The 21,388-nt window shown below is 39.8% G+C and overlaps 2 protein-coding genes and 1 long non-coding RNA gene across 6 annotated transcripts; 1 reads left to right on the top strand and 2 right to left on the bottom strand.

Moving 5' to 3' along the window:
• Positions 1–1,724: 1,724 nt before the first annotated feature.
• Positions 1,725–4,426, bottom strand: LOC125711798 (uncharacterized). The gene is made up of 3 exons (XR_007383106.1): positions 3,839–4,426; positions 2,448–2,511; positions 1,725–1,914 (listed from the first exon to the last, which is right to left on the bottom strand). It is a non-coding gene; the product is annotated as an uncharacterized LOC125711798 (long non-coding RNA).
• A 69-nt stretch (positions 4,427–4,495) lies between these two features.
• LOC125711796 (green-sensitive opsin-2) lies at positions 4,496–9,493 on the top strand. The gene is made up of 6 exons (XM_048981100.1): positions 4,496–4,592; positions 5,883–6,179; positions 7,138–7,306; positions 7,900–8,065; positions 8,910–9,149; positions 9,398–9,493. Exons 1-6 carry the CDS (start codon positions 4,496–4,498, stop codon positions 9,491–9,493), a joined length of 1,065 nt encoding a protein of 354 aa, XP_048837057.1.
• LOC125711773 (polynucleotide kinase 3'-phosphatase) lies at positions 8,076–21,373 on the bottom strand. 4 transcript variants are annotated; one of them, XM_048981053.1, is made up of 18 exons: positions 21,221–21,373; positions 15,972–16,092; positions 15,793–15,839; positions 15,407–15,655; positions 14,356–14,616; positions 13,952–14,031; positions 13,804–13,861; positions 13,531–13,638; positions 13,330–13,401; positions 13,181–13,229; positions 12,958–13,028; positions 12,684–12,776; positions 12,491–12,587; positions 12,332–12,393; positions 11,698–11,811; positions 11,501–11,584; positions 11,337–11,404; positions 8,076–11,073 (listed from the first exon to the last, which is right to left on the bottom strand). In XM_048981053.1, the coding sequence occupies exons 2-18, from the start codon at positions 16,090–16,092 to the stop codon at positions 10,953–10,955; spliced, it is 1,755 nt and encodes a 584-aa protein (XP_048837010.1). In that variant the 5' UTR covers positions 21,221–21,373; the 3' UTR covers positions 8,076–10,952. The 4 variants fall into 4 exon arrangements, with proteins under 4 accessions (XP_048837010.1, XP_048837011.1, XP_048837012.1 ...); XM_048981054.1 differs by lacking the exon at positions 21,221–21,373 and adding an exon at positions 17,233–17,254; XM_048981055.1 differs by lacking the exon at positions 21,221–21,373 and adding an exon at positions 16,692–16,934.
• Positions 21,374–21,388: the final 15 nt, after the last annotated feature.

Here is a 21,388-nt window from a genome sequence, read left to right on the forward strand (position 1 = left end):
CGGGAACCGGGACAGGAACTGTGGGGACCAGCGCAGGAACCACCAGGACAGGAACCAAGGGGACCGGAGCATCTCATACCAAGGAAGCCAAGGACCACGGAAGCAGAAGCAGACTCGAGGTGTCAGGAGAATACTGGGTATTAATCAAAGGGAAGACTCTCTTTACATAGTTCAGTACCACGATAAAAAAACAATATTTAGAGAGACATTTATACAAATTAATGCTGCAACTTTTCCAAAACAAATATCTTCTATACGTGTTAAGTGAAAATGTTAAATATAAATCTGTATGCTAAATATAAATGTTAAACGTAACTGTGTAATACCAAATACGGTAAATGGCCATGCCCCTATTGTGTGAGCGGCAGGCTCAGCCAAGTCCGGTCCCACTCAAAATGGATTTTGGAAGTCCGAGCGAATTAGTAAAATTTTTTAAAAAGCGCGATCCAGAGGGGGGAGAGAAAGTTTTGTATTATGCTACGGTCTTGGTTTAAATTCCAATCACTATATTCACTCGCATCATAGAACTTATTGTGCCACAGTCGCAGGGGAGGGGGTAGGTGCATGGGGAGGGGGCAGGTGCATGGGGAGGAAGAGGGCAAAACACTGCAAACAGGACAAAGTGCAATAACAGGAGAGTGCAGCAAGGGATGAAACAATGCAATATGGTGAGTGGAACAAATATGCCAAATATATTCAGGGCGTTTGTGTTTGTGCAGCTTTGGCAAAATACAAAGACCATAGATAAAATTAGTATAATAATAATAAGTATAATAATTTACAATAATAATATTATAAACCATTTTAAGCATTATATAAGCTGGACTCCATAAACGAGAACCTTCTTATAAATGTAGTGGAGACAATAGTACAATATTTGTCTTTCAAATGTAGTGGAGTCAAAGTCATAAATTCGGGGCTCAACTAAAGTAGAGATACTCAAGAAATGTACTTAAGTACAGTACCGTAAATATCCTTCGTAACTCCCCACCCTTGCATTCATGAATCTGCTGCGTCAGTAATACACCCTTTGGATACGCACTAAGACTTTGGTTGCTTGCTTTACTTAAGCTTTAAGTTTATCAGACTAATCCTCTTGTTTGGTAGTTTGCAGTAATGCTTATTTGCAGGTATTATTAAACCAGAGCTGTGACTCCGAAACCACAAATTCGTTTCTCTTCAATAGTACAGTTTCACCTATGAAATAGGAAGTCCAACTGGGTCCCTGGTTTTATTGAACTGGTAAGCTATGCTGGATGCAATGATTTATGTTTGACCCTAGGTTCCGGCCATAAATGAATGTGTGATCTTAAGCAGTACTTTAGAAACCTTGCAGAGATCAGTATAACATGCCGTACAGATTATGTCATTAATATTCCAGTGTCCTGCGCAGAACCCTCATTCCAAGATGAAACAGACTTTATAAGAAGTCAGGTCAGACCAACATGGTCATCAGTAGTGCAGCTTCCTAGAGCTTTAAAGGAAGATGGGAGCACAACAGCACCAACTGTCTACCAGGAATTAGTAGGTCTTTGACATTACATTGACGCATTAATGCCAGACAGTCATGCTGTTTATTTCTTGGAATACACCCATTTGTTTATTTATATTCATATATAACAGATGAATAAATAAAAATGTGTCGTGAAGGCTGTGAAATTAATTCCATATAACTATACATTTTTGTTATATAAATTGCATTTTTAAAAATAAATATAACCAATGTTCTCCCCATATCTGCTTGGGGTTTCCTCCAGGTTCTCTGGTGATCCTCCACAGTCCAAAAACCATGCGGGAATTGGAGTTACCAAATATCCGTAGGTGTGACTATGTGTGCTCTGCGGTGGATCCTGGGTTATTCCCTGCCCTGTTCCAGAAGCTTCCGCCATAGGCCTCAGACTCCGGCGACCCTGCCTGGGATGTGCAGGGGCAGAAAATGGATGGAAAACGAAACATTATGAAACAGGTCCTACCTGGTACACCTCTAACACCTCTAATTCTGAAACAGAGAACTATTGTTTGAATGATCATGTGAAAAGACTTTTTCCTTTTCTTCATAAATGCAACAAGTACATAAAGAATAGCATTATTCATATATCACGCGATGTTAAACTTAAAAAACGTAGACAGTATTAATTCTCAATTCACAGTTTTTCTGCTCATCGAGATCTGCTCCCTCCAATCATGCTTAAAGACCACATTGTCCCTGACACCATTCCTCTGCTGTAGCAGCAGTCCTGAAGTTAGCGCATACATTTAACACATTGACGTTTAAGGTTAAAGCCCATACTTACTGACTCAACTTTAAGTCAGCGAAAGTCTCTTTCTGCAATATATGGCGGTTTTACTGTGAGTCACGCATCAATCATACGTTTCTCAAAAATAGATGCATAAATAACCCGTCAAAAATCAAGTTACAACGGGATAAATATATGTTGTCGGCGAACCTGATTAAATGGTGAGAACGTGACTGACAATGGCTTTGAGTTTGGTGGTCAGTTCTGTAGCAGTCTGTGATTAAAATCAGATGGAAAGCCACGTAAGGTGACGGCTTCAGAGGGATTGCTATCAGCGTCAGAGTCACACGCTGCTCCGCCCGCTGCCTCCTCGACGTGCCAAGAATCAGCGCCAAACAAATGTCACTTCCATGTACAACAATGTAGAGGAAGAGAAGAAAATGACAGCAGACAGAAAAGGGTCTTAAGCAAAGTTATATACAATGACAATTATTATTTTACTCTATATTTGCAATGTTCATTCGCCTTGAATTACATTGCCCCATATAATAACATAAATTCCCTGAAATACTTGCAAATTCATTTACTTGCAAGTGACATTGTTTATATGAAGATATCCATAATTACCATTATCTAAAGTATTTTTGTGCATATATTGCCCAGTTCAGTTTAGTTATACCATTATATAATCTATAATACTGCATCCAACAACAAACATATCTATACTGTTACTAAAAGCAAATTTAAATTAAATAAACTATATACAAACAGCATGGAAAAATATGCCCACAAATGTAAGATTTTATTTGGGTAAAAAGGTACAATTACAGAGAATAGCCAAAAAGGGCCGGATGCCTCTATCTGGCCTGTAAATTACTTAATTGGATTGATTAATTAATCAGATCAGCGTAGGATTATGACAGCTGTCATTTCACAGCACATATTAGCTAAATGGATCATTTAATTTAATTGACTCTTAGTCTGAAATAAACATCTTTTATTGTGGTGCCAAATTCTGTGTAGGAGGGACTGAAAAAGGCGTGGAAATGTGTTGTTCTGGGCCAATCCAGATAGAGGATTAGCTGCAGTAATCTGAGGGATCATGACACCTTTACTGAGCCAAGTTTAGAGTCAGCGACCATGATGTGTTCTGACACCGAAATATGCGTATCCATGCATAGTGCTCCGTACCATTCAGGATATCCCCTGCCTTGTGGCCTGTGTTTTCCGGGAACAGGTTTCAGGCTCACACAGACCCTGCACCAAATAAGTGGTTATGGAAGATGAATGGATGTTTGTGTAGACCAGTGTTTCCCAACCCGGTCCTCGGGGTCTCCCAGACGGCCCATGTTTTCGCTCCCTCCCTGCACCCTGCTAGACAATAGGCATTTTCTGGGAATCTGGGAGGGAGCAAAAACATGGACCATCTGGGGGTCCCTGAGGACCGGATTGGGAAACACTAGTGTAGAGTATCCTTGCACCACCTGACCGGTTTTGCTGTCATAAGCTTCTTCTATGTTGCTATGTTCAGTTCTAGAATGTTCTGAAGCAAAGTTCAAAGGTTACATTATGGGCACCATCTCAGAATAAACAACACTTACCCAGTGTTAATTACATCCAAAGTTGGGTCCAAAGAGAGATGTCCTACTATCCAAGCGATTACCTGTAACTGCTTACCGCTCACTAAAATAAAATATTAGTTGGAACCATTCAGAACTTCTGAGGTGGATGTTTTCAGGATGTTGCGTTGAAGACTTTCAGAGTTTCAGTTCAAGATCAAGTCAAAAATCTGAACAACTGTGTCTGTTACCTTTCCCACTTGATCTAGTACAAGAGATTTAAATGAAGAGAGATCAGAATGACCTAAAAACGTGATAGAAGCCTATTAGCGGATTAGCCATGCGTCTTCCTCAGTGATTCGCCTTGCTGCCTACTTAGCCTTAATGAGCAGAAGATTAATTAAAAGTTTTAAAGGGATAAGCCAAAATAAAGCAGAGCACATGCTGCATTATGCACTCTCTCTTAACAGATGCTTCCTAACAGACTAATGACATAGGTGTTGGTGTTAATCTTGCCGATGCTCCCAAGTGCAGTATAAGAAGAGGCTTTTCTGGAAGGCTGTCTGCCCAGCGACCCATGGAGGGGAGGGAGGTAAACTGAAAGGGGACAGGAGACGAACCCCAGTGATCGGAAAGAACGTCACTAAAGAGACACGGTACCATTCAATTCAGATCTGATTCTCTGGGTGGTCCCTGGACATGGCGGACGGGGTGATGTTTTCAGCTAGACGACACTACGAAGAGGAGACCACGAGGGGGACGGTCTTCATCTACACCAACAACAACAACACAAGAGGTGAGACAGAAACGTATGGCAGTGAGATTGTAACGTAATACAGTACTTGGCAAAAGTCTTAGGCAGTCAAAAAGAGAAATCTAAAACTATTTATCTGGATAATACATGCACATTTGATCAGAACAAAAGCACAATTTAACATTTAAAAGCATTCCACAGACAAGGGGAAATTGAAATGGAGCACATTCATATACAGCAGGCAACAGACGAAACTGTGGTTGTGTGTAGAATATAATAATTTACAAACTCAAAAGCTCAAGCACTTCACAAAACCGAAACTCCATTAATACTGCTTACACTAAGTGTAACTTACATAATTACAATGTCTATTATTTGGTCTGTCTAAAACAGCGATATTCGATCCTGTTCCTGGGGATCCCCCCCGCCAGAAAGTTTTCATTCCAATCCACACTGCAACAAACATGCTATATTCATTATTGGCTTATTAAGGACCATCTGAGCCTGATTACGATAGGGTTGGAATTAAAACATTTTGGCAGGAACAGGATTGAGAACCACTGCTATAACCTGAGGTAGGGGAAAGGCCAACTACAGTGTGTATGCAGGCCAGTGTGTGTGCAGGTTTTTGGGATAACCTTTGGGTCAGCTGTTCAAACCCAAGTGTGAGAACTCTTCAGCCGATCAGACCTTCAATTAACAATCTAATTTGGGAATTGACCCCAATGGCACATGTCAGGTGACTTCTCATAGTAAAATAATTATTGTAGGAGCATGTAAGAGCTAAATAAGTTAACTAACAAATAGTTAAAAATATAGAGAACTTTTAGAAGAAATTGTAAAAAGACATTGATCTATTTTCCATGACTACATATCTAGTACAGGGTCATGATGAACTGGCAGTTGAGCCCAGATAGAAACATCACAGGCTCACACAGATTCTCACAAACAGGCTACTTAGGGATGCCATTTCACACCACTGCTTGTTTTTAACTATAGGAGGAAACCCTTGGAAACATGCAAATTCCACAGAGACAGGGGGTGTAATCACCAGAGTTGGGGCCATTCCAGAATGGATTCATCAGTTCTAATCCAAATCAGAAAATGGAACTGGAGTTGGAATTTAAATCTCCCTGAAATTCAAATTCAATTCCAATTCTGCCCCCCATAGTTTTTTTTTCCAATCCCAGCTACAGTTCCATTTCCTGATTTGGACTGGAGTTAATGAATGCATTCCGGACATGTGGAAGGTCCAAATAAATTCATTTGGTCAGTAAAAATACAGCAAAACGTCACTTTTTTGACCTACTTCCTCCTTAACTTTGTTCACAGATCCCTTTGTGGGGCCCAATTACCACATTGCTCCGCGATGGGTGTACAACGTCTGCACCGTCTGGATGATCTTCGTGGTCATGGCTTCCCTCTTCACCAACGGCCTGGTGCTGGTGGCTACAGCCAAGTTCAAGAAACTCAGGCACCCGCTCAACTGGATTTTAGTGAATCTGGCCGTGGCTGACATAGGGGAGACCATCCTGGCCAGCACAATAAGCATCATTAACCAGGTCTTCGGCTACTTCATCCTGGGACACCCCATGTGTATATTCGAGGGTTACGTCGTCTCTATCTGTGGTGAGAGGCTCTTTTTCTGACTGCTGAGACTTGGTCAGGGTTACTTTCTTCTAAAACTGCTACATTTAGTGTGCAATATTCTTTTCCCATGCCTATAAACATATGTTTATACTGGTATACTGGTAACACTGGTAGAACTGCACCCATAAGACTCATTTCGTGGTGATGGGTCACATATAAAGAGATAGAGACCCATGGAAAAGCTGCAACAACTATAGTGTAAATAATTCTGTTGTGAGTTGAAGAATGAATATCAGAAAGCTGAAAAAAATTCACCTTTAAAAACGAGCCAAGGACAGACCTAAAATTCTTATGTCTAGACTGCGAGTGAAGCGTAATTTTGTGTTCATTATATGTAATGAGCATCTGGTATGAAGGTAAAATGGGAAAGAAATTTAAAGATTGATGTGCAAGAAAAGAACAGATATTGGTCTTATGGCGATTAGAATTGAGATGGAGTCCTTACTGTTTTGGGGGAGTTTAACTAACACACCAGAATGCCAGGTCTCATTAGTGTAAAGTTATAATGATGCTCTTTAAAAGTGCACCTTCGCATAGCAAAGTTGAGGTAGCCTCAATAGATACTTCCAAAAGTTGTTTCCTAGTCCAAATACTGTCAACAGATGATTTAGCAGAAACTTTGAGGAGGACACAAATAATGCAGTAATGCACTCTTACTTAATGCATGAATTAACCAGTAACTAAGTGATAGTTACACGCTGATCCCATGCTTGTTCATCATTCATCAACCATGACAGTCCATGTATTCCATTCAGGAAATATATTAGTTCAAATGTATTAAGTAAATGTGTACTATTACATTATTTGTGTCCCCTTAAGTAAAGTGTTACCACAGAAACCTTATAGAGCCCAATAGAATAGTTAATGGTTCCTTTCACGCAGTTGAGTATTGTAAGAATAAACAATGAAGAACGTAAACTTCAATTTGCCTGTGCAGGTATTGCAGGTCTGTGGTCCCTAACGGTAATTTCCTGGGAGAGATGGGTGGTGGTGTGTAAGCCATTCGGAAACGTGCGGTTCGACGGAAAGTGGGCCACTGCTGGTATCATATTCTCTTGGATCTGGGCCATCATCTGGTGTGCACCTCCCATCTTTGGCTGGAGCAGGTACCGCAGAGACGGAACCCATTTAAACATTTTAAACAATATGACAAAGAACTGGAAAACTTTTTGGTTTATATTTATGCAATACCAACCACTTTTGGGGAAGGCTGGCATTTTTAGTTATATTAAATGCAGAGGACATTAGAAATTTTGGTAACACTTCACATGAGGAGGCACAAATACTTAGTAATATCTCAGTTACCCTTGAAATACGTATTATGAACAAATATAGTTGACCTTGTCATAAAAGATGCACCGTGATTCATTCATGATTTCACTTGTGCTATTTTTTACTTGTTCCTTCAGTAGTTCACAAAGGTTTATAGAATTAACACATACAGTAATTACATGAGATAAGATGTCCCAATTCATTAATGACGAACAAATATGAGATCAGTATGTACCTAATGATGTAATTAGTGGTTAACACACCCACAAGTAATAGCATAATACTACATTATGTGTGCTTCGTCTAATAGTGTTGCCAAAATTTGATTGTTATTCTTTTCTTCAAATCAAAAGCGAAAAGGTGATTGTTATTCATTTAATCCTTTCTTCAACTAACAGTAATAATTGGCTGTTTTCCATTTAATCAGGTACTGGCCTCACGGACTCAAGACTTCCTGTGGGCCAGATGTCTTCAGTGGCAGTGAAGACCCTGGAGTAAAGTCCTACATGATTACACTGCTCTTCACATGCTGCATCCTACCGCTGTCCATCATCATCATCTGCTACATCTTTGTATGGTCGGCCATCCACAGCGTAAGCAGAGTTGTAACTGATGAAGCGAATTTGTCTTTACTGTAGTCTAAATCGACAAATACAACAGCACTGAACCAGCAATAACCAATGGACAATTGATAGCAAGCAGGAATAAGAAGACAAAATAAGACAAAACAGTAGTAGGCATGAGACCTTGACAAAGAATGTTTAAAGTTGTTTATCTGTGTAGTAGGCATATGTTTGTTCAGGGAAAAAAAAGTAACATTAGAACATACGTAATTTAACTTTGAAAAATTTCTTTTCTCTAAATAGTTACAACTTTTTGGATGGCTAGATGATCACTGCTTCAGTTCCCAAAGCTCTCCTTGGGAGCACCTCAGCTGTTCCATGTATTTGTAAAATTTCACCACCAGCTCATTTAACTAGTTTTAAAAAACAGGTCTTGATTAGCCATACAAGGTGTGCTAGTGGTTAAGTCAAAAAATATGTATTGGCGCATTTCATGGTTGCTTCAAATCCTGCGGTGACTTTAGGAGAGGTTTTGAAATGGCTAAGCTGACACACTTTGACATAAATCATAGTTTTAGACCAACAACATGATCATTTAAACATCATTTTCTTTGCCTACCACTTTTGCACAGTCCTGTATATCGCCTGAAAATGCTAGTGATACCGAATCTACATTTACGAGGTTCTTCAAATTTGTAATTTTCTACCGTATGATTTTTATCAGCAGTTATGCGTTACGAGTGAATCTGTAACATAGGGGATCGAAAGGTGGACACGGTTGTGTGGTATTCATAGATAAAAACCCCCCCCAAAAAACAACTAATTTCAGTGCTGCGGAAAAAATCATCTTTTCCTCCACTTTGGTGCACCAAAGGTGGCCCAGCAGCAGAAGGACTCGGAGTCTACGCAGAAAGCGGAGAAGGAGGTCACCAGAATGGTGATCGTCATGGTCGTGGCCTTCGTCATCTGCTGGGGGCCCTACGCCTCTTTCGCCACCTTCTCCGCCTGTAACCCGGGCTACGCCTGGCACCCACTGGCCGCATCGTTACCAGCCTACTTTGCCAAGGGCGCCACCATCTACAACCCAATCATTTATGTCTTCATGAACAGACAGGTCAGTCTGAAAAACAGGTCAAACTTCACCAATTATAATTTACACTCGTCTTGCTCACTTCCTCAAAGTCTAATACGAACTGAGGCAGGTTTCCAAATACAAATACCCACTGATTGACTTGCATATGCAAAAAAAAAATCTTAATGGGAGATTTAAGCAGTAATTTCTTTCATCGTTCTTAGGGAAAATGAATTGATTGAAATGAATAATTTGTCCATGTTCGTTCTTCTCATCTCCACTTGTTATAGTTTCGTAACTGCATCCTGCAACTTTTTGGCAAAAGGGTAGAAGATGGCTCTGAGACAACCAGCAGCAGTACTACAGAGGTTTCCACTGCCTCCTAGTCCCATATCCTCAACCTGCCATGGTTCTTCACCCAGTCTCACGACATGGATGTGATAATGACGATGATGAAGGCGCTCATGCTGAACTCAGAAAATCATTTGCGTCTCACTGTTTAAGGATTATCCAAATCATTAGCTGCCATCCAAAGAATTCCATTGTGGCACTGATCCAAAAGATCAGAAAATGATGTTTGTTTCCGGAACACATATTTACCCCAGAAACCAATTGTAACTAATGTAAAACACTTAGACACTAGTATGCAATTTCAATCATAATCAGCATTTAAAAATCCATACCACTAAAAATAAGGAAACATGGTACATTTCCTGTAACTCCGATGGGACCACACAGATCACACCTGTAGTTTCATTCATACTGTTTTGATGCATTGCTTAAATCCCAGATCACTGCTACTTCAAGTTTCACCGGGAAGAACATGAAGCCATAGATAAAAATCAAGGTCAAAGTCAATCATATATATTTCATATTATAGTTAAAACACTGTTTCCTGCAGCAGTCTATGAGAAACATTTTTATCTACCAGAGGAAAAAAGCATTACTCAGCTAAGACCAGTCAGTGAACTGATTTCTCAAGCACAAGTACTCTGAGTATCAATACCTTGCTCAGAAACTAGCTAGACATGAATGCAAATTAAAATAATAAAACAAACTATGTAATAGCTACCAGTATGTATATGTTCAATTTTTTTTCTAAAGCAATAAAATGGCAAGAAATGAAAGGAAAAAATATATATTTTCTGTTTTGCCTGATGGGTTTCTCCCTGGACAGCATGACAAACTGCTTTCACATCTACAGGCAAGCATTCGCCTCATACAAGGGGAAAATACCTTTGGCAATACAATTATTTTCCTTCACAAATTCCATACTTGCTGCAAATGTCCACCAACGAACGTCCTTTCTAAGCAACGCGGTACAAAGGGCAAATCACAAATCACTTTACATGCACTGGTCTGGCCAACAACTGCTGGCTCAGAATAATATAAAGAGAATCATGTAGGATGAAGTGTAAAGCATGAGGAATATCCTCCAGATTCCAAACCATGCAAACAGCAGACGCTCAGTCCCCTTGTCTCTCTTTTGCCATTTCATTGAAAATGTTCTGCTTGCTACAGCCTCATATGACAGGGAAAGTATGAACCAGAGAATTAACAAAATATTGCTGAAAGGCAAATTTATTACATCTTACAACAAAAGACAGATGGACTGTCTTTTCCCCCCCAAAGTAATTTCGGGAATCTAAAAAGTGATAGAATTCATGCAATTTTTCTATTTGATTTATCCACTATTCCTGCACTGAAAGCTTTAACAATGCAGCCTTCTCTCTTTATAAAGGGAGTCCTATTCTAAATACTAAAAGACTGACTAGCTGGAGGAGGTAGTGTTCAGTGCCCGGAGTCACTCTTTCTATTGGGTGGAACAATAAAAATATGCACCAATCACCCTTCAGAAAACTGCCTATAGAGAGCCTCCGATTTGCTGTCCGGGAAACTCGGGACAAAGTGTATTTGCAAGATCTCAGAAAACCCCTCAGATAGACTTGGTGCAACAAATTTGTTCCTGCAAAGAGAAAAGAAAAATCCTTTGATGAACTGGATCAGTAAACCAGAGGAAACTCTTACAAAGATAATAAACATCACAATGTCATCAATGAACAATGATCAAAAGCTGATTTTCCTATCAATGCCTAAGTACCCTAACTGAAATGCCATTAAAGTAAATGACATAACAATGTTGCCAATTTAATATATATTGATATCCAATAATTATCCATCAATCAAGGACAATGGTCATTTTGCATTTTGATCAAAGCTTTAACTCACTTGTAGCTGTGAAAGATCATGTCATTCACAGTGACGTGTTTCTGCTCGGACGGCATCATCTCACGGAACTGCAGACAACAAAGCAGCACGAGATGAGGAGTCAGACACGTCAACAGGGGGCACGAGTGAGCACTGGCAGAACTCGGTCCAGTAGGGGTACCGACCCTGTTGTTGTGCTTGGCCTGTTCCAAGGTGGCCGAGAAAAGGAAGCAACGACAGGCCACTCCCATCTTCTGGCAGACGTCCACGTACCTGAAGGCAACAAAAGAGACGGAGCCGGTGATAAGGAAGAGGCCAAGGCTAAGGAGACAGACAGAAACGTCCCATGAACAAACAGAAAAATGTACAGGAGTTCTGCAAGGTACCGTTTGCGGGATTCGGGGTCAGGGTTGGTGTTGTCCACGGCGACACTGCGGCCCTCCTTCAGCGCACGCTCACAGGCTAAGACGCAGTTCTGCCACGACCCCAACGTGTCCTGACGGCGGTGGGGAGGGGAAGCTGAATCATTCAATCAACACCATGCCACAAAGTCACTCTCACCATGAGCCTGTACTGGATTAATTATGGATGACGAATATATGTATCATTCCCAGTGTATTCTAGAAATACCTAAATGATCAAAGTCAATGGCTGTTACTTGAAAAAAGGAACAGAGAGAAAAAAAAATCCCGGAGGTCCCAGTTTCTCAGTTCTATCCCACAACTCTTTGCTATACACAACAACATTTCAGGAATATGATACCCATTGTCTGATGTGACTGAGAATTATATCATAAATACATGTATCTTGAGCTGCACTGGATTGTAAAATCCACGCATAAAGTCACACCATAACAGTGTATTCACCCTCCCCCCGCAGCTGCAGTGACAGTGAATGCCAGGTGGCCACTTGTGACATCACTAGCTGATTGGTAGGATTTTGCTTCCCAATGGCCCTTTAAAGAACACAGCCCAGTTGTGTGTGTGTGCACTTGGACGAACAGAACGCTCCCTCACCCTGTTCACATATACATAGCCCTGTGGTATGATGTGTTTCTGGAAGAACGTGGACTTCCCAGCTAGGAAAAAAAATGAAGAAAACGTTACATGAGGACATGATGACCTCAACATCAAGGCAACCAATAAAATTAACATATAAATAAGATTAAAACCTACAAGCAGGGAAACCAACAGCGACGATCACTTCCTGCTGAGGAGAAGCGAGTGTGGCGTCAGGTGGGTCGTACAGCCGGCCGTTCGGGTCACACGCCCTCTGAGCAGAGTAAGGAGAAGCCTGTCGGTCTCAGTTTGCACACTAACGGCACTGGAGTAGCGCTTCGCTGTTTACAGTTCCACACCTGGAACTTACCGGGTCGTAAGGAGGCGAGCTGTAGGGGGCGACCTTCCAGCCCAGGAAAAACTCCTCTGGAGTGTGAAACTGCAACCCGATGTTCAGGGCAAACTAGCAAAAACGGACACTGGAGAATTAATTCCAGCACAAACTGAGAACTGGCAAGATGAAGGACCACTTCACCAGAGCTTATAGTCTTCTCCGTGCCTGGGACATGGTCTGCAGTAAAAACAACCAGACAGGAGATGGTGACCATAGCAGTATGAGATGTTCTTGCTTTGAAGTCTCTTACCAGCCTGTCACTGCAGGAGAAATCTTTCTTTTTTTTGCCTGGTGCCCAGTTGGCTGGTCGACCAGCGGCATCTGCAGACAATCAAAGAGTCAACTCTCTCCTTCTATATTTATTAATTCAACAATGCTATAATGGCTTTTGTGCTCCCATCAACCAATCCTCAGCTTACTCCTACACTGAACTCTTGGTTTTCTTCACAATGAAGTTGAAATTGTTACCTTACCTCCAACGTAGAAGCTCTGGGCTTTCTCAACAGTTATGCCATCATTGGCCTGATACGGAGGAAGAGGAATGTAAAATTTCATGCATCAAAGGTGTAACCAGCTAGACCGTCTCGAATCCAAAGCCTGGGAATGTGTGGGAGTCTCTTACCTGTTTACACAGGTGGTCCCACATTCCCAATACTGGCTTCCTATAAATCCCAGGGCCAGCCGCTACAAACACCTGGAATGTCAACATTACGGGAGAAATCCCAAAAGTCATCATCATATATCATTTAAATTTTGATAAATGTAATGAATGCCCACATATCAGTCAAAGCTATATTTAGTCAAAGCTAAATTTGAGCTTAACCTGAACTGGCAGCTCCAGCATGCTCAGCACATCCTCTACTTTGGACTTGAACACCTCAGGCCTCTGCTTGCCCCTGGCGATGCCCAGCTGATTGGTGAAAAACACCACCTAGTGGAAAGTGACGAAAACACAAAATGTCAATTCAGTGTCACTCCTGAAATGTCTTCCCCGACTGATGGAGATGACTGATAGCATGATCCTTAGGAATATTTGACAGCTAGATGATTAGATGAGACTGATGAGGGAAAGTGAAAGGATCACAAAGGTACTAACCTTATAGCCGTCCTTTATTAGATTAGCTAATTTGGGCTTAATCTCAGGGTACAGAATTCTGCAGATGAAAAAAAGAGAAACAATGCATACCGTTAACAATGAAAGTGGTCAAGAGGAACACAAGAGACAGGCCACTCAGCAGACCCACCTCCAGTCATCTGGGCTCATTGGAAACACTTTGCCTGACTTGGTGGTGATGATGCAGCCATCAAGATCGAACCCTGCAATCTGGACATAACGCATTTCTGTTCAAACACATCTGACCCACTAATACAGCATTTCCCAATTTGGTCCTCAGGGACCGGCAGACGGTCTACATTTTTGCTCCCAGAACAAAAATGGGAACCGTCTGGCAGGGAGCTGGGAGGGAGCAATAATGTGAACTGTCAGGCAGGGAGTTGGGAGGGAGCAAAAATGTGGACTGTCAGGCAGGGAGTTGGGAGGGAGCAAAAATGTGGACTGTCAGGCAGGGAGTTGAAAGGGAGTGAAAATGTGGACTGTCGGGCAGGGAGTTGAAAGGGAGCGAAAATGTGCACCATCTATGGGACTCACCTTTTTCCTACCAATAACCCCCTTAGCAGTGAAGAGCATTAGGTGTCCAATCTGTTCCCATTGGTCGCGGGAGCAGGGCGAGGCAGATGCTGCTATGTCCGCAGTGCTGTGGCAGGTGCTCGCACTTTCTGCTATCTCCTGTAGCCTCTTCAGCTTCTCTTCAATGAGGCTTTCGGCATCCTCCTCCCCACTGGACAGCTCGGTCTTCCGCGTTCGCTTAGCGCTAAAGTCGTCATCTTGGCTGGAAGGCCTCTTGACACTCTAGGTGATTTCAGATAGTTAACTTGCTTTATTTTTTATTGCTCTGCAAAATAATTTTCTGAATTCTCCTATAAATGTTTCCAGATGAAATTCTGGTAAGCAAAAATTCCAACTGTATAGGCAATCCCCAGATTAAGAACGTCCGATTTATGGACAACTCATTCTATTATATTAAAAATACAGGTTAAATAAAATGGTTTGTAATAACGACCACACTCACTACATGTGGTATCTTTTATTATTACAGTATTATTATTATGCACCATATTATTTTTCCTACTTACCTACAAACTCAACTTAAAGACAGACTTAGGCAACAGTTCTTGTTCATAACCTGGGAACTGCCTGTACATCACAATCATAAAATTAATTTTGACATACTATGCTCAAGTCGCCCACCGTCACATTTAAAAATATAGTAAACTCTTCGTAATACTTAAAAATCACTACACAACAAAAATCCACCAATTGACCATCCATAGACAGCTATCTAGAACAGGGTTCTCCCAATAAGCAGAAAGCAGGGGACACCCAGGCACACGCTACCATGCAGAATCACATACGACAGGCATTTCAGTGACACCTATTCAACTGCATATCTCTGGAGTGTGAGAGGAAACCTGCATGAATTCGGGAAATACAAGCAAACTCCATATACTCAGGGTTCAAACCCCCCAGCCCCAAAGGGACGATGCTGATGATCTCACAATTAAGCCCCTGTACCAAGTCTGAGGCTAAATCCAGGTGAATGGAAAAACAGAATATATTCCTGTAGCTTGGTTTGGGATACCTTTTTGGGAGAAGGACTAAAGAAATCTCGGATACTGCGCTTTTGGCCCTCTCTGTGAGGTCGCTGCTTGCTCATCTTCCCTTTTCCCTTTGGAGTTACAGGCGAGGAACTTCCATTGGGGCTGCCGGAGAAACGCAGGGTGAAGGGGTAACTTTGATTGACGAGGTAGAGTGTCACTCCTTTTGTCAGGCACCCAGAATTCCCCCTACCCAGGGCATGGGTGTCCAGGGAGGAGGGGTTTGGACCAAGCTGTAAATCGCAGACATGAACATGGAGACAGATCAGGGCTGATGACTGACTCATTTTAAATAATGCATAACTTTCATATTTGCATTTATCTACTATGTATATGGCACAACAATTTAGAGGGTTTTATTCCTAGGTACCTGTGTTACAGTCACTGACTGTTCTTCATAACGGGCCACCAGCTTAACTGCGAAAGAAGACAAGCCAATAGAAATTAACATTTGCTGATAGCGCTCATGAGTATTTCCCTACGTGAAGATCCAAATGAATCTGCTTGCTGATGAACAGCCTCGGGCCCACAGTCACAGAACATACTCACCCTGGTGTCTGGAGCACTTCTTGTCGGACACCCTGGAGTCCGGACCACGGCCTAAAATTAACGCCCGACCATCAGCCAGCGGCACACTGGCTCCTGACTCACTAACCAGCATGCACTGCATCTAAAAGGGGACAGATCAGATTCCAGTACACTGTTAGATACTTGTGAAAGCTGGAAATACATTTTTTCACTTTGGTTGTGAAACAAACACAAACAATCGTCATAGTTCTTGGTCTGTTATTTCTCTTTCCTCAATGGTTTTCACTTTGAACTACATACATTGTCTTCATCTCATTCCACCTGATAACAGCTTGTTCAAAATCAAACTACTCTGACTAAACGAAGCCAGTTCAATTTCTAGGCTGTTTTAAATTAACTTGATCTGTTCTTTACCCTGCAACTGTTTAAATTCTCAGACATTGCAAAATTGCGATGACCCAGAACTATCAGGGAAGGCATGGACATTGAATGCCATACCAGTCCACCAGCAGTTACCCACATATACGTATATGGTAATTTAGGATTACCAGTACCTCTTTCAAGTTTCATGCCTTCGGAAAAAAACTGATGAACACTGGGAGAATATTCATGCGCTGCACACACATAGCTGGGGTTAAGTTGTTTTTTTTTTTTTTTATCTCTTGATTAGGCCTATTTTACTGTTATTACGTTATATTCCGAATCTGCTTATAAAAGTGTCAACTAATTATTACAAGTTACCTTTTGAGGACATGTAGTATTTCGTCACAAGTGTGTTTTATGCACCTTTTTCCAACAATGCAAATCAAACCGACTCGAGAATGACTTTTTTAAGCTTAATATTCATATCGAATAACCACGTTTCTAACCTATAGTACTTTGCGTAACGGATACGCCGCATACTGAGAAAATCCAACAAAATAAGTTAATTTATAACTTGAAAGATAAAGCGACAATCTGTCTAACAAATACTGTCATATAATCCATATATATATATATATATATATATATGTATATATAACATCTTTTTATAACACATATATAACCCATCTATTTCCAAGCAAATGTTAAATACAAGACATTCATTTCGTGAAATTGTAACTATGCTTGCTTTTTCAGTAAATGCTAATTAATTCTATTAACATGTTTAAGAATATTATCAGCCAAACATGTAATATTACAGTCGGATCCTATATTTGACTTCATATTCGATTACATTTCCAAACAAACCCTGAAAAATTACTTTGTGTTTATCCAACTATTTAAAAATACATTTACTCACCGTATATAGTACGTCACGGAAACAATTCCCTCTGATATCTGAGACCTCGAAAGTTTGGTTCCGACGTAAGATACTTAGCGTCAAAGATAATAGGTATATTTTCTATTAACACATTATTTCAATTTATAAATTTTGTAATAAAATAAACAGAAGTTTGCATAACGTTTGTTAATTTTAGTTTATGTTTTTAAAGCACACATTAACAGCTACTTAAATGCCAAGTTACCACAATATAAATGTACTTTCTTACAAGATGGTATGTGACAACATGTAAATAATGTAATGATGTAAACAATTCATTATCAAGGATAGTCTTTTACAAGACGACAATCCACGGTTTTCCGGTCAATGGGTTAATTATGATGAATAATGATTTGTCTGTATTTCTGTTAAATATTAACGTGCACGGTGCACACTACATTGTTTGGATCAACGTTTCAGTGGTTATACCAGTGTCCTTTTTTTACAGTAAGAGCTACTTGTACAAAGAAAAAACTGTGAAGAATGGAAGATGCATCGCGATCGACAAAATGTTTTTAGTGATCGAACGTTGGGTTCCACTGTTTTACACCATTAATTAGAATATTGAAATACATTTAATTAAAACTGAACTGCTCAAATCTGCAACCGAAGATAATAAAATATCGGGTTCATTTATAATTCTGTTTATGTGGATTGTAGTGGTGAGGACATATATAGATTATTTATTACGTTTGAAACAGTCCATTATGGATCGACAAAATACAGGGTGTACGTGCCTTGTTGATGGATAACAGCATCACATAAACTCAAGTACGGAGCTTTAATGCCCGATAAAGTAGAAGGCCCACAATTAAGTGACAAGCTACCCGATTACTTTAAGTTAAACACTATAGCTCTATATGCTAACGAACTGAATACTAGGCGATTAAACAATAATCTAGTTCGCGTAATCGGCTAAGTACCAGTGCATTGGAAAGACTTGTGATGTTGAAAATAAATCTTGTCTGTCTTGATGAACGGGCTACAACAAAATAATGATAACCATGCAGACGCGCTATAAACTTCCATCCAATGGAAAAAGTGCGGTTTGCGATTAATTGTTTTTTTTTTTATCGCAATTTCTTTAGGATGACATCACGCAGATTACATTGATTAACCCAGTGGTTCTGAAACTCGGTCCTCAGCCCCCACTGCCCTACACACTGCTGATTGACTGAACACACCTGATCCAGGTAATCAGAAGCTGAAATTACTTGTGTGTGGGGCAGGGATAGCAGGAAAACAAGCAGGGCAGTGGGGCCCAAGGACAGACTTTGAAAACCACTGGATTAGCCTAATATAACAAGATTTATTGTAACATGTTTTAAGGCTAATCCAGCAACACCCGTGTTTATCATAACAACACCACATTGCTTAGCAAGTACTGAAATCCAGGTCCTTTGTATTGATCATTGTTCCCTTGCACGCACGCCAACTTCACCCCATTGATATGCGTGAGTTATGGAGAGTCCTAATGATTTTCGTTGGCACAGACTAGCAAATGCCTGGCAGATTTTGAACACAATAAATGCCTTTGTTCCTACATATACACAACAAAGTTGTAGGAAGTTGCACGAAATTCACAGATTGGTAACCCTGATCCAGCAGGTTTCTATCCTACCTGGTCTCTGATGAACCACACCTGATCTCAGGCAGATAGTAACTCATCAGGTAGGATGGAAAACCTGTCGGACACCAGCATTCCAGGGTCAGGGTTGCCTACCTCTGGAACAAGGTCTCTAAATGAATCGGTTCACTCGCGAATTCATAAGTAAAACCAGCAATCAGTGGCAGGAGAAATTAGATTTTATAACCCACGCTAGGTGCAATTACCTTTTGCTCCAAAATCACCAAAATTTGTATCTCCATGCATTTATTACTAATAGGCAAAAAAAATAACATAATTGAAAATCTGTGGTTAAAAACCTACATTTCTCTCTGAGCTACAGGAAACTGCTTAAAGATAATTATTAATGTGAGAATGATGCAGTTACACGGACTGACACAAATTCTGTTCAGGCATCCCTGATGTAATCATATACAGTGGAATTTTTTTCTTTTTTTTTTTGCTCGTCCTAAATTAAGTCTAACATCTTTTAAAGCGAAGATGCATTATATAATTGGGTCTCCAATGGGTCCAGGCCATGTTCTCATTATTTCACAGTTTCATATGATAAAGTAATTATATCTAAATCATATCAGTCAAATGATCAGTACCCTAGTGACAATCCAATCAGACTGGGAATGCTGGGAGGTGCTGTAATCAACACCAGGGACTGATAATTGATGTAGGACAGTGATGGCCAATCTTATCCGCAAAGGGCCGGTGTGTATGCCGGTTTTTGGGATAACCTTTAGGTCAGCTGTTCAAACCCAGGTGTGAGGACTCTTCATCCAATCAGTCCTCTAATTAGCAATCTAATTAGCAACCCGCACACACAGTGGCCCTTTCTGGATAAGACTGGCCACCCCTGATGCAGGACGTAATCTAATTTCATGTCCCATTTCCATTCATGGTTTGATGCATTGTTGTTATATATATATATATATATATATATATATATATATATATATATATATATATATATATATATATATATATATATATATATATATATATATATATATATATATATATCTTCCCTTATGTGCATATATCCACATATCTCCTTATGTGGATATAACTATATATTATAATCTTAAATAAAACACATATTTTGCTAGGTCACAATTATGTTTGATAACTCTTTTTCTTTTCAGGTTTTGTGAGTACTATTTTACTACATTTTACCTAATGTCACAGCAGATTTTAACTTTTCTTTCATCCATCATCCATCCATTTTCCAAACCGGAGACTCGAACCCGGGCCCCAGAGGTGTGAGGCAACAGTGCTAACCACTGCACCACCATGCCACCCCTTTTCTTCCACATGATGCTTCAAAATGATTACATTTCTCAATTTAAAAAAATAATTAGTTCATTTTTATCTTAAAAAAATAATTATTCCCCATTGTTGATATTTTACAGACGATTTCACAATTACAGGCACATTCTGTGTTTGGAAATACTCAGCTGCCTGTCTTCTCGTTATCTAAACAAATACGGTGATTATTGTTTAAATATTGTTTAATGGAATATTGAGCTTACTTAATCTTCTGTACAATTTAATAAAAAAGTTATAAATTCCTCAAAGCTGGCTTTCTTTTTCAATCCAAACTCTTTCACAATCATTCAGTTTGTTTATAATGTACCACATACCTGTATATGAAATGAATACCACAACTTCTATAAATAACAAACGTGGTTATATGCAAAAAAATAAACATACAATATATTAATGCATAAAAATTGAGACCATGTAGGCCTATTTGGAAAATTAAAACCACCATATACATTTATTATACCTTTGTTTTATACTTGTTTTTACTTGACAATGTACGTTTTGTTATCTTTTTGTTAACATAAATTTTTAAAAAGCATAAAACAACCCTCCTCCGTAGAATTTCCCTTTCTGTGGAACATTGTGTGTTAGCTAGGGGCCTTTATTGCGTATGAAGATAAATGTTTAATGTTACGATTTTCTTGGTGTGAATTTCATGAGTACTAGACTAATAATCATGGATGTCTGGCCGAATATTTATTGGCTAATATTGCAGCTGAAAAGTACTACCGTATCCGCATCTTTTTTAAAATGTCGAAATTTAAGACGAGTACAAACAAACATGCTTGAAAAGTATTTTCACTTTTGAAGAACACGAAATAATTATATTGTAACGTTATATATAGGCCTGTATCATAACGTTTCACTTGAATTTGCTTCATATAAACTCGACATTCTCATATGAGTCGTGAACTTTGTTTTACCAAATCAGCAGAAGATACACGATATACATTTATGCGTGTTTGATGGATTTTGAGTGGCGTATTATAAAACAACAGGTTCAAATAAAAAATGCTATATACTTACGCATAACTGTGGTAAAATTCTGTAAAATTCTACATGGATTTAAAGATACTCCTGCGATTTCAAGAGAGGAGTTGTCCTTTATTATACAGGTGATCAAGTAAAGGTAAACGGGTGATCTTGCAAACAGAAAGCATATTCCACCATGTTTGTAGTTTATTTTCTATCTGT

The sequence above is a fragment of the Brienomyrus brachyistius genome, chromosome 17 (assembly GCF_023856365.1).
Source record: "Brienomyrus brachyistius isolate T26 chromosome 17, BBRACH_0.4, whole genome shotgun sequence".
In the NCBI taxonomy this organism is placed as follows: Eukaryota; Metazoa; Chordata; class Actinopteri; order Osteoglossiformes; family Mormyridae; genus Brienomyrus; species Brienomyrus brachyistius.

Excerpts from the sequence above, each read along its gene's own strand:
- LOC125711796 (XM_048981100.1), top strand. The coding sequence starts at position 4,496 with ATGGCGGACGGGGTGATGTTTTCAGCTAGACGACACTACGAAGAGGAG. Across the intron at positions 6,180-7,137 it reads TTACGTCGTCTCTATCTGTG|GTATTGCAGGTCTGTGGTCC; the intron begins GTGAGAGGCTCT and ends TTGCCTGTGCAG. Across the intron at positions 9,150-9,397 it reads ATGTCTTCATGAACAGACAG|TTTCGTAACTGCATCCTGCA; the intron begins GTCAGTCTGAAA and ends CACTTGTTATAG.
- LOC125711773 (XM_048981053.1), bottom strand. The coding sequence starts at position 16,092 with ATGCAGTGCATGCTGGTTAGTGAGTCAGGAGCCAGTGTGCCGCTGGCT. Across the intron at positions 12,394-12,490 it reads CGCTGTTGGTTTCCCTGCTT|CTGGGAAGTCCACGTTCTTC; the intron begins GTAGGTTTTAAT and ends TTTTTTTCCTAG. Across the intron at positions 11,405-11,500 it reads AGGCCAAGCACAACAACAGG|TTCCGTGAGATGATGCCGTC; the intron begins GTCGGTACCCCT and ends TGTTGTCTGCAG.